This window comes from Oncorhynchus keta, chromosome 25 (genome assembly GCF_023373465.1).
Source record: "Oncorhynchus keta strain PuntledgeMale-10-30-2019 chromosome 25, Oket_V2, whole genome shotgun sequence".
Classification (NCBI taxonomy): domain Eukaryota; kingdom Metazoa; phylum Chordata; class Actinopteri; order Salmoniformes; family Salmonidae; genus Oncorhynchus; species Oncorhynchus keta.
In genome coordinates, this window is record NC_068445.1 from 16,622,570 (window position 1) to 16,636,041 (window position 13,472).

Here is a 13,472-nt window from a genome sequence, read left to right on the forward strand (position 1 = left end):
AAATCTTGATCAGTCTGTAATTGTTGTAGCTTTGTGGTATTGTATGTTGAGGTTCTGTGAAAAGGCCTGGGGTGTATTCATTACAGAAACCGTTAATTGTTTTTAACCAAACGGAAGTGTTTTTATTGGACAAATTCAGGTAAGTTCCACCCCATTTCACTCCGTTTGCTTCCGTTTAAGAAATGTTTTGCAACACAATCGATGTAATGAATAGACCCCTGTGGTTTCGTAGGAGTGCCAAGGAGGTGAGACAACTATCAGTTTGGTAATCATTAATCTCACTAAAGGCATACGCCACACACAGCAGCTTCCAGTATAAGAGCCAAAACATATATTTTTATTTTCATACTCAATTTCCCAGCACAATATATTACTGAGAGAATTAAAACAAAAATTCTAGTCATGCAATAATTATTAACAATACAAATGCATCTACATTTAAGGACATATTCTATCAGATCAGAAGCAGAGACAATATTTGAAGCCATGTTGTTGTTAGTGTTTTGCTTATTATAGCCAATATTTTCTAATCATAGAAAGTACAATGTTTAAATTATCCTAAGGCAATAGATGGACTGCATGGAATTAAAAAGGTTGTGAGACTGGTACTCATTACTCCGATTCTGTTGCAAAATGTTTCTTAAACAGAAGCAAATGGAACAAAACAGGGGAGGGACCTACCTGAATTGGTCCAATAGAAACTCTCATTGTATTTGCTGTTTGGCTAATTATTACACCTGTTTCAGAGTTTCAGGTGAAAGCAACTGAAGAGAAGGCAAGCAAAAGTTTTGTTCTGGTTCACTCTGTCAGGCCTCTTGGAAACTACATTATCTTTGGAATATTTCTGTGCAGAAAGGTAATTTGGATTCATTCATTATGTGATTGTTGAATTAAATACTGCTCTGGAATATTATGAATATGTGCTGATGTACTTGAGAGGTTAAAGTACAAATTCCTGACTCACTCAGCAACAGCCGTTAAGTTGGAGAGGAGAACTTGGTGAAAATACAGTAGGCAGTTATCGTTGAGGATCAGAACAGGTTTATATATTTTAATTCTGTGCAGGGTTGTCTATCCCTTGGAAAGTGTGAGTGTATATTGTTAAGGGAAAACAAGTGTCCCATTATCAGTAATTTCAGTGCATGATAAACACTTATCTCCCTCACTAGCTTTAAGCACCAACTGTCAGAGCAGCTCACAGATTACTGCACCTGTACATAGCCCACCTTTTTAATTTAGCCCAAACAACTACCTCTTTCCCTACTGTATGTATTTGTTTATTTAATTTATTTTGCTCCTTTGCACCCCATTTTTATTTCTACTTTACACATTCTTCCACTGCAAATCTACCATTCCAGTGTTTTACTTGCTATATTGTATTTACTTTGCCACCATGGCCTTTTTTTGTTGCCTTTACCTCCCTTATCTCACATCGTGTATATAGACTTGTTTCTACTGTATTATTGACTGTATGTTTGTTTTACTCCATGTGTAACTCTGTGTTGTTGTATGTGTCGAACTGCTTTGCTTTATCTTGGCCAGGTCGCAATTGTAAATGAGAACTTGTTCTCAACTTGCCTACCTGGTTAAATAAAGTTGAGGAGAAAAAAAGACTACCTGTTTGAGTAATGCTTCCTAGAAACCAGATTAAAATCACAATGAGGAAGTACACATTCAAATGACTCAGGTAGTCATTGTAATCATATTTCTCTTGATGTGCCATACAGGTTTACCAACATGGTCACTCTGGGAAAGTGCCTTACATGCTCAAGACTACAGATAGCTGTGATGTTTGTGGTAACAGTTTATCTGAATACAGGTGAGTAATGCAATGTATCCTAACCTAGTCACCCTATGACATCCACTATTTTGGGCCCTTCTAAGTCCACTCTGCACCAGACAAAGTCCACTTTTAAACTGAATCATTTCTAGGTCCATTTATCTTTGTCAGGGGATATAAAATGTGCCTGTGTGACATCCATTGACTATATGCACATCCTTACACGAGGTTTATGGCACCTGATGTAGCCGGGTGGAGCCCAGACAGTGTCCCAGGTCAGGGAATTACAATGTCCGCTTCTGTTCACCCATTAGCTGGTGTCTGTCCTACATGTTCGATATATAACATTATACTTATACAAACTGCGTAACAGATGTCCAACAATTGGGGATATTCACTAGGAATCAAACGGAAACAAATGGAAGCAAATGAAACTGGCAGGGACCTGAATTTGTGTAATAGAAACACATTTTCTACGGTTTGGAATAATGATTACACCCCTGTTGTGGAAGTGAAACTACAGTACCCTCCAAGTTTTCATACCCCTTGACTTATTCCACATTTTGTTGTGTTAGAGCCTGAATTTATTAAATATTTGTTTTCTCACCTATCTACACACAATACCCCATAAAGGCGAAGTGAAAACCTGTTTTTAGAAATGTTTGCACATTTTATGAAATGTCGGTATTCACACTCCTGAGTCAATACTTTCTAGAAGCACCTTTGGCAGAGATTACAGCTGTGAGTCTTAATGGGTACATCTTTAAGAGTTTTCCACAACTGGATTGTGCAACATTTCCCCATTTTATTCTTTCAAAATTTTCAAGCTCTGTCAAATTGGTTGTTGATCATTGCTAGATAACCATTTTCAGTCAAAACTGAAACTCTGCCACTCAGGAGCATTCACTGTCTTCTTGGTAAGCAACTCTGTGTATTATTGGATTTGCCCCAAACAACGTTTTGTCCTGAATACAAAGTGTTATTTGCTTTTCCAAATTTTTTGCAGTATTACTTTAGAGCCTTGTTGCAAAGAGAATGCATGTTCAGAATACAAATATTTCAGTACAGGATTCCTTCTTCTCACTCTGTCAATTAGGTTAATATTAGTATTGTGTAGTAACTACAATGTTGTTGATCCATCCTCAGTTTTCTCCTATCACAGCTGTTTTGAAGTCACCATTGGCCTCATGCCCATTTCTCCTTCTCCCAAATCCAGTCAGCTGATGTTCTGAAAGAGCTGCAAAATCTGGACCCCTACAAATCAGCCGGACTAGACAATCTGGACCCTTACTTTCTAAAATTATCTGCCGAAATTGTTGTAACCCTGATTACTAGCCTGTTCAACCTCTTCTCAGTGTCGTCTGAGATTCCCAAAGTTTGGAAAGCAGCTGCGGTCATCCCCCTCTTCAAAGGGGGGACACTCTTGACCCAAACTGCTACAGACTTATATCTATGCTACCCTGCCTTTCTAAGGTCTTTGAAAGCCAAGTCAACGAACAGATTACCGACCATTTTGAATCCCACCATACCTTCTCCGCTATGCAATCTGATTTCAGCTGGTCATGGGTGCACCTCAGCCACGCTCAAGGTCCTAAACAATATCTTAACCGCCATCTCTAAGAAACAATACTGTGCAGCCGTATTCATTGACCTGGCCAAGGCTTTTGATTCTGTCAATCACCACATCCCCATCGGCAGACTCGATAGCCTTGGTTTCTCAAATGATTGCCTCGCCTGGTTCACCAACTACTTCTCTGATAGAGTTCAGTGTGTCAAATCGGAGGGTCTGTTATCCAGGCCTCTGGCAGTCTCTATGGGGGTGCCACAGGGTTCAATTCTTGGACCAACTCTCTTCTCTGTATACATCAATGATGTCAATCTTGCTGCTGGTGAGTCTCTGATCCACCTCTACGCAGACGACACCATTCTGAATACTTCTGGCCCTTTGGACTATGTTAACAACCCTCCAGATGAGCTTCAATGCCATACAACTCTCCTTCCGTGGCCTCCAACTGTTCTTAAATACAAGTAAAACTAAATGCATGCTCTTCAACCAATCGCTGCCTGCACCTGCCCGCCCGTCCAACATCACTACTCTGGACGGTTCTGACTTAGAATATGTGGACAACTACAAATACCTAGGTGTATGGTTAGACTGTAAACTCTCCTTCCAGACCCACATCAAACATCTCCAATCCAAAGTTAAATCTAGAATTGGCTTCCTATTTCGCAACAAAGCATCCTTCACTGATGCTGCCAAATATACCCTTGTAAAACTGACCATCCTACCAATCCTCAACTTCGGCGACGTCATTTACAAAATAGCCTCCAATACCCTACTCAATTAATTGGATGCAGTCTATCACAGTGCCATCAGTTTTGTCACCAAAGCCCCATATACTACCCATCACTGCGACCTGTACGCTCTCGTTGGCTGGCCCTTGCTTCATATTCGTCGCCAAACCCACTGGCTCCAGGTCATCTACAAGACCCTGCTAGGTAAAGTCCCCCCTTATCTCACCTCGCTGGTCACCATAGCAGCACCCACCTGGAGCACGCGCTCCAGCAGGTATATCTCTCTGGTCACCCCCAAAGCCAATTCTTACTTTGGCTGCCTCTCCTTCCAGTTCTCTGCTGCCAATGACTTGAATGAACTACAAAAATCTCTGAAACTGGAAACACATCTCTCTCACTAGCTTTAAGCAGCTCACAGATTACTGCACCTGTACATAGCCCATCTACTGTATAATTTAGCCCAAACAACTACCTCTCCCTCTACTGTATTTATTTATTTAGCTCCTTTGCACCCCATTATTTCTCTCTACTTTGCATTTTCTTCCACTGCAAATCTACCATTCCAGTGTTTTACTTGCAATTTCCTATTTACTTCGACACCATGGCCTTTTTTTTGCCTTTACCTCCCTTATCTCACCTCATTTGCTCACATTGTATATATACTTATTTTTCTACTGTATTATTGACTGCATGTTTGTTTTACTCCATGTGTAACTCTGTGTTATGCATCGAACTGCTTTGCTTTATCTTGGCCAGGTCGCAATTGTAAATGAGGACTTGTTCTCAAATTGCCTACCTGGTTAAATAAAGGTAAAATAAAAATAAAATGGTGAAATCCGATTGGTTTCCTTCCTCACTGGCAACTGAGTAAGGAAGGACACCTGTATCTTTGTAGTGACTGCGTGCATTGATACACATTCCAAAGTCTAATTAATAACTTCACCATACTCAAGGGGATATTCAATGTCTGCTGTTTTACATTTATACCCATCTACCAATAGGTGCCCTTTGCGAGGCATTGGAAAATCTCCCTGGTCTTTGTGGTTGAATCTGTGTTTGAAATTCACTGCTCGACTGAGGAACCTTACAGATTATTGTATGTGTGGGGTATAGAGATGAGGTAGTCATTAAAAAATCATGTTAAACACTTATTGCACGTAGTGAGTCCATGCAATTTATGTGAATATTATTGTACTCCTGGACTTATTTAGGCTTGCCATAACAACAGGGTTGAATACTTATTAACTCAAGACATTTACGTTTTTTATTAATTTGTAAAAGAAATCACAAAAAAAATACACTTTGACATTATGGAGTATTTATTGTGTGTTGGCCAGTGACAAACATTTAGATGTTGTAATCCATTTTAAATTCAGGCTGTAACTGAAGGCACTGTACAGTATGCTGAATTAGTCATAGGATGTTGTTAGAACACAATGCTGTTAAGGCAGGAACTTGTCACTTTAGTCTGAAACTAGTCTAAGTTTCAATCCTGAATGTGTGTGTTTCTCTAAACCCTAAGATATCACAGTGGCTATGCAGATAACATCCACAGGGTCTCAGACCATTCAAAGAGCCCAGGGGGAGACAGTCATGCTGGGGTGCACATACACCCCTGCCCCCTCTGACACAGGAGATCTGGACATTGAGTGGTTGAGTGTCCATCCAGACATGACCCAGAAAGACCAGCTGGTGAGACTACAGAGCAGGAGACAGAGGCGGGTCTTGTTATGGATCATTTAAGGGGAGGTTTTGGCGACGCAACATGGGTCGTAAAACGAATGTTAGTCTTAACATCCACTCATCTTTGGCATACTAGTCTTGGAGATGTTGTTTAGCTACAAGCTATCTTCTCCTCATTGTTGCAGTAGAAAAACCTGTTAACATTTGTTCTCAAGACTTGTTGCTTTGTCATTGAAGCAAATCTCTATCTCTCAGGTCATATCTTATACCGGAGGGCAGAAATTGCATTACGGGGACCCCAGCTTGTCTAAGAGGATGGACTTCACAGGAGACCCCGCGTTGGGAGACGCCTCAGTCTCCATCTCTGCAGTGAAAGCCTCAGACACAGCCACCTACCAGTGCAAAGTCAAGAAGGCGCCGGGTGTCGACATGCGAAAAGTCACTCTGGTGGTGATGGGTGAGGAAGGCCGCCCCTCCAGACTAGTTTCTGTTTGACCAGTTTCATCATTCCACTGTCCTGTGTCCTCTGTTTTTAAATCTGCTTTATCACTGAAAAGGAATTTGAACACCCTGGTGCTCCTTTTGTTCTTATCAATATACTCATTTTCTTGTAGTGGAAATGCACTTAGAAGGAATCAACACATTTACACAATTGCCCATTTTGCCATTGGTCGCAGAGATGCATATGTTAAGTAAAACAAAGGAAATGGTATTCACTTGTACTGTATACTTACTCTACACACTCTTTATGAAGTTGTTTTCCTGAGACAGTTTAACCTCTTCTCTTACACCAGTCCCTCCATCAGTGCCTAAGTGTTGGGTTGAAGGGGTTGAAGAGAAGGGAGCTGATGTCTCCCTGCGATGCAAGTTATCTGTGGGATCCACCCCCCTTAACTATGTCTGGATCAGAGAGAGTGGAGGGGCCATCCCACCTACAGCAACACAAAGTAGGAAACAGGAACTAAAGTCTATAGATAAGACATGGCACACATAACCATAGGTCTACTGTGCATGTTGATATACTGAGGTGTGGTTTGTAACTGACAGTGATTGTCTTTGTGTTCCATTTAGACTCTCAGACTGGAGAGTTGATGATAAGAAATCACTCAGAGAGCTACATGGGAAATTATCTGTGTGTGGTGTCGAATCCTGTGGGCAAAGAGCAGTGTAAATACACCCTGCATGCATACAACCGTAAGTTTAATTGGGAGAAAGTGAGGAACAGTGCATATGTGTTAACCTGTGTCTGAATATCATGACTTTCTTTTTTAGCTCCCAACAAAGCAGGGATCATAGCAGCTGCTGTGATTGGTGCACTGCTACTGTTGCTCCTCCTCCTGCTCCTCATATGGCTTCTGATCTGCTGCTGCCACAAACGGCGTTATGAGAAGGAGGTTGCCCATGAAATCAGGTATGAAATATGACCTTCCAAGAATTACATGCAGCAGACAAACTGTAAAATGTGTTTAACTCCTACCGTTCTGTGCCACTCTTCCATGGCCTGGCCCTGCCCAACAGGGAGGATGCCCCAGCCCCAGAGAGCCGACCTGCCAGCAGGAACTCCAGCTTCCGCTCGGTCCTAGGCTTCCGCTCCCCCCCTGGGGCAGTCTATAGCTCAGTGACAAGAGGTCAGCCCAAGAGGACAGAGTCAGACAATAGGAGCTTTTACACCAACAGTAGCATAGACATGCCTGCCCCTAGCAAGCAGAAAGCCCCTCATTTGCCACCTGTGCTGAAATATGACGGCAGTAATGGTTACCCTGTGTAATAATGTTTTGGGTTGGGGGAAGGATAAGCATGAAACCTCATACTTAAAAAATTGTCAGTTTTAAGATATTTTGCCAACCTTCAGTATAAACAGCAAAATCACATGCAGACCCGGCATTACAGGATATGTATAATCTCATTCCCATGCTACTTCCACCCTGTACTTTGTGCAATAGCCTGAAAACTCTTGGTGCAATAGTGCAACGGATAATGTTTTAGTCATGTGAAGCTCAATTGAGGATTTTGCCAATGAGAATGAGTGAGAAAGAGATGATATTTAAAGTGTATGTCAGATGCAGTGGTGTAAAAATACTTGAAAGTACTACTTAAGTTGTTTTTTGGGATATCTGTACTTCACTACTTATATTTGACTACATTCCTAAAAGAAAATAATGTACTTCTTACTCCATACATTTTCTGACACCCAAAAAGTACTTGTAACATTTTGAATGCTTAGCAGGACATAAATGGTCTAATTCACACACTTATCAAGAGAACGTCCCAGGTCATCCCTACTGCCTCTGATCTGGCGGACTCACTAAGCACATGCTTCATTGGTAAATTATATTGTAGCGTTGGAGCGTATCCCTAGCTATCCGTAAAAAAAAGTTTGCTTAATATAAGAATTTTAAAAATAATTTATACTTTTACTTTTGATACTTAAACAAATATTTTTTTAGACTTACTCAGGTAGCATTTTACTGGGTGACTTTTACTTGAGTCATTTTCTATTAAGGTATCTTTACTTTGGGTACTTTTTCCACCACTGGTCAGATGTATGTTTTTTATTCTATGTAACTTATTTTGTCTAACAGACAAGTAACCAAAATGTTTGTCATCTTTTCTGAGTTTTCAATGAAAATATTATATTTTTTAATCAAGCACTTGATTCTGAATCAGTTGTATCCTGTACATTTGTATCACCAATCGAAAAAGCTAATGACCCCACCCTCAATACACCAGGCCAATGATTGTTAATACGGAATGACATTGTGTGCCAGTCAGAGATGTGATTTAAGATATTGATGTTGATATAAAACTTGACTGATTTCATACTGACTAGCCTCAAAGGCAGACAGTTCAAAGAATAAAAGCTTGAAGAAACTCTGATCAAAGGATTTTTTTGGATGCAAGGATCACTGGGTTTTTGCCTTTTTTTTTGTTTCCATCATCGTATAATATTGATCTGTCTAGACTACTCATTCCAGATTCAGACCTGCCACAAATAATTAGGCATGTTTTTGTTGTGGTCTTGCCAAGCAGAATGCTTTAGGAGTCAACACCCAGAGCACCAACCCTGTACAGTGTTGAATAAACACAGAACATGAAGGTGAGCCAAACCCAGGTTGCCCCCTTTATCACATGTAAATCTACCCTGTGGAATGGATGTGTAGATCACTGGCCATAGCTCCAGGAAGGATATTTGCATGGGAACTGGACCCAGAGGTTTTGTTTAGTATCTGTGGTTTTGTCAACATGTCATTCTGCAATACATCTGGTTCAGTAATTCCACCGGATATACACAGAGCGAATTTGCCAGTGTTCCCTAGTGTTGATTCAGGAGTTAAATTAACATGGTGTAAAATAACCCCAGTGTTGTGTGATTGTGTCCGTTTTACTTTGTGGGTAGTAAAACATTCCCATCGTTATCAGATTTCCCAGCATGCTCTATGGCAAACTTTTTTTAAGATTGTTTTGTATATCTGTGCTTTTGCATGTGTAGCATAAGACCAATCAAATATAAATAACATTTTTCTAAACTATTCCAGTCCAATGTTCCTAACCCTGACAGTAATTCTGAATGCATGTTGCAGGTGAATAAAAAAAATTCCAAATGTTGGATTCCTTAACTCAGGCTGTCTTCCAATAGGAATTACACATCACATTGCAAGCCAGCATAATATGACTTGTAGACCTGATGTGGCCTGTAAACCAGGAGGTTCCTAACACCACTGTTATAAGGGGGAACTTGGCCATCAAAGGTCTTATATTTTTAATGTTTGATAACATTCACCTCCAGTAGGAACTCACTTGGTGAGGACTGAACATGAACAAATTCAAAAACCATGTCTCTGTCACTAACAAATACAGGCATGGGTGGTAACTACAATTAATTGGAAAAGGCAAGGAACACTGGCAAATGTATATTGGAAGTGTGGCCTAGTGGGGTCGTGGCTTTCAATTGTTTTTGGCCATCTATGAGTGGATGTTTTGCAGCCTACCAGTTTAAGTGGTCTATGGTTATATTAATTAGAGAACGTGTCAGAATATAGGGATCAATGAAAGAAAGTCGTCTCTGTTTCAGCACCAACTGGTACATTTAAAAATACTCTGATCTTGTAGATTATTTAGGAAAGTATTTCTGAATCATAAAAAAAAGGTTGGAGAGCCTTTACGCACAAAATATACTGATGACTCAAAAATAGTGGTTAAATTCATGCTGAAAGTTGCCATATCAATGCATGAAATATTGGAAGGTGAAAACAAAGTGTACAATAAGGGTGAAACAATAGTCCTATAAATCTACCCTAATTCTTACTAATCACAGAACTGTATGACAATGGTCCAGTCGTCGTGCACCAGGCTCCAGGTTTAACCTGCTACGTGTGGTCAGTTCCATAATGATTCAAATAGGCTTCATGTCAATTATTGCACAACGTTAGTCTATATGATAGAGGAAAGAAAGGTCGACAGAATGGAATGATGCAAAATGTAAGATACATATTGAAGGAAACCAACACTAAAAAATACCAGTTCTAATACTGACAGTGGTTACTATTTAAGATGACACAAATTGTAAAGTAAAACTAAGAAAAGCCTGGGTATCCAAATTTAATCCGTGCAAATTATGAGGGCATACAAGAAAAATGCTGAATAAAGGCACAACTATTTATAGCCTACTTCACTTGGGAAAAGGGACTGCAATACATGTCATGTTTATATGATTTTCAGTTTGCTTCATATGACTGGTTTCACATTCGTCTCAAGGGGAAAAAATAATCTAAAACAATTGAGTATGTGTATTTACAATCGCCTTATCAACAGATCTCAATGTATACATTACAGTGCATGGAGATTCAATTGGAAGAAATAAAGTAGATACTTATCCCACTTGGAACTGGTAGGTTCGCTAGACCTTATTCATGGTTTCCTCGCATATAAAGGTGGGGGAATTATTAGGGAATCAAGGTCAGACTATAGCGTATCTATAGACACCTTCGCTGCACCATTTCTTTGATCTCCCCCCAAATGAATAGCGGGTGAATAGCAGGGCAGAATACGCGTAGAGAGAAAAGTGCCGAAAAAAGGGAATTATGTTTAATTTGCCAGCGCTTGACTCAAGTCGGAATGCCCCCCACCAATGAGCACACATCTTCACCCCAGGCCTATGGAAATGCACTGCCACCACTGCCTTTTGCCATCGCCACCAATTCAAATAGTATTGTGAATAGAGTTCGATGCTCCTCTATAAATTCCAGTCAGGCGACTCTGAAATCAAAAGGTTCTGTGCCTCAACTTCATGCCATTCTTAGTCAACATCTTCAGGCTACTTCTTAAAGCCAAACTTTGAAAACAAATATTTTTCATCTTCATTGCGAAGATATTGAATTGTTTCAAGTTGTAGTAAAATAATGAAGAGAAAACATCAGATGCAAAGGGATCCTTGTCTGAAGTAAAGTTATATCCAAAATAACCACATTCAATGGTGTAGGTGCTTACCTCAGCCTTATGGACTTTGAAATGTTTTCCAGTTGATTTTCGATTAGTAAATTTCCTCCACAAATAAAAAGTCCTGGCTGTGTGTTACTTTGATTCAAATGAAAACCCTGGTAAATGTCTGAGTTAAATGTAAGATTCTGAAAGTACATTTTATGCCGTAATAAAAAGGCTTGCAAAATATGGTATTTGAAACATTTCAGCACTAATTCCACCTCAACCTTGAACACTTCAACATCACAGAATTTTAATATACAGTTGAAGTCGGAAGTTTACATACACCTTAGCCAAATACATTTAAACTCAGTTATTCATAATTCCTTACATTTAATCCTAGTAAAAATCCACTGTCTTAGGTCAGTTAGGATCACTTTATTTTAAGAATGTGAAATGTTGAGAGAATTATTTATTTAAGTTTTTATTTCTTTCATCACATTCCCAGTGGGTCAGAAGTTTACATACACTCAATTAGTATTTGGTAGCATTGCCTTTAAATTGTTTAACTTGGGCCAAATGTTTTGGGAAGCTTGTGGAAGTCTACCCACAATAAGTTGGGTGAATTTTGGCCCATTCCTCCTGACAGAGCTGGTGTAACTGAGTCAGGTTTGTAGGCGTCCTTGCTCGTACACGCTTTTTCAGTTCTGCCCACAAAGTTTCTATAGGATTGAGGTCAGGGCTTTGTGATGGCCACTCCAATACCTTGACTTTGTTGTCCTTAAGCCATTGTCCATTTGGAAGACCCATTTGCAACCAAGCTTCAACTTCCTGTCTGATGTCTTGAGATGTTGCTTCAATATATCCACATACTTTTCCTTCCTCATGATGCCATGTATTTTGTGAAGTACACCAGTCCCGCCTGCAGCAAAGCACCCCAACAACATGATGCTGCCACCCCCGTGCTTCACAGTTGGGATGGTGTTCTTCGGCTAGCAAGCCTCCCCCTTTTTCCTCCAAACATAAGGATGGACATTGTGGCCAAACAGATTTATTTTTGTTTCATCAGACCAGAGAACATTTCTCCAAAAAGTACGTTCTTTGTCCTCATGTGCAGTTGCAAACTGTAGTCTGGCTTTTTTATGGTGGTTTTGGAGCAGTGGCTTCTTCCTTGCGGAGCGTCCTTTCAGGTTATGTCGATATAGAACTCGTTTTACTGTGGATATAGATACTTTTGTACCTGTTTCTTCCAGCATCTTCTCAAGGTCCTTTGCTGTTGTTCTGGGATTGATTTGCACTTTTCGCACCAAAGTATGTTCATCTCTAGGAGACAGAACACGTCTCCTTCCTGAGCGGTATGATGGCTGCGTGGTCCCATGGTGTTTATACTTGCGTACTATTGTTTGTACAGATGAACGTGGTACCTTCAGGCATTTGGAAATTGCTCCCAAGGATTAACCAGACTTGTGGAGTTCCACAATTTATTTCCTGAGGTCTTTTATTTCACCTTTATTTAACCAGGTAGGCATATTGAGAACAAGTTCTCATTTACAATTGCGACCTGGCCAAGATTAAGCAAAGCAGTTCGACACATACAACAACACAGTTACACATGGAGTAAAACAAACATACAGTCAATAATACAATAGAAAAATAAGTCTATATACAATGTGAGCAAATGAGGTGAGATAAGGCAACAACAAAAAAAGGCCATGGTGACGAAGTAAATACAATATTGCAAGTAAAACACTGGAATGGTAGATTTGCAGTGGAAGAATGTGCAAGGTAGAGATAGAAATAATGGGGTGCAAAGGAGCAAAATAAATAAATACAGTAGCGGGAGAGGTAGTGGTTTGGGCTAAATTATAGATAGGCTATGTACAGGTGCAGTAATCTGTGAGCTGCTCTGACAGCTGGTGCTTAAATCTAGTGAGGGAGATAAGTGTTTCCAGTTTCAGAGATTTTTGTAGTTCGTTCCAGTCATTGGCTGCAGAGAACTGGAAGGAGAGGCGGCCAAAGGAATAATTGGCTTTGGGGGTGACCAGAGAGATATACCTGCTGGAGTGCGGGCTCCAGGTGGGTGCTGCTATGGTGACCAGCGAGCTGAGATAGGTGGGGTCTTGGCTGATTTCTTTTGATTTTCCCATGATGTCAAGCAAAGAGGCACTTACTTTGAAGGTAGGCCTTGAAATACATCCACAGGTACACCTCCAATTGACTCAAATGATGTCAATTAGCCTAACAGAAGCTTCTAAATCCATGACATCATTTTCTGGAATGTTCCAAGCTGTTTAAA

General features: G+C 40.2%; 1 protein-coding gene across 1 annotated transcript; it reads left to right on the forward strand.

Annotated features, from left to right (window-relative positions):
- Nucleotides 1-723: 723 nt before the first annotated feature.
- On the forward strand, nt 724-9,113 carry LOC118358301 (coxsackievirus and adenovirus receptor homolog). Its single transcript, XM_035735947.2, has 8 exons — nt 724-856; nt 1,728-1,819; nt 5,598-5,767; nt 6,014-6,215; nt 6,553-6,705; nt 6,830-6,952; nt 7,031-7,169; nt 7,277-9,113. The coding sequence occupies exons 2-8, from the start codon at nt 1,738-1,740 to the stop codon at nt 7,524-7,526; spliced, it is 1,119 nt and encodes a 372-aa protein (XP_035591840.1). The 5' UTR covers nt 724-856; nt 1,728-1,737; the 3' UTR covers nt 7,527-9,113.
- The last annotated feature ends 4,359 nt before the right edge of the window (nt 9,114-13,472 follow it).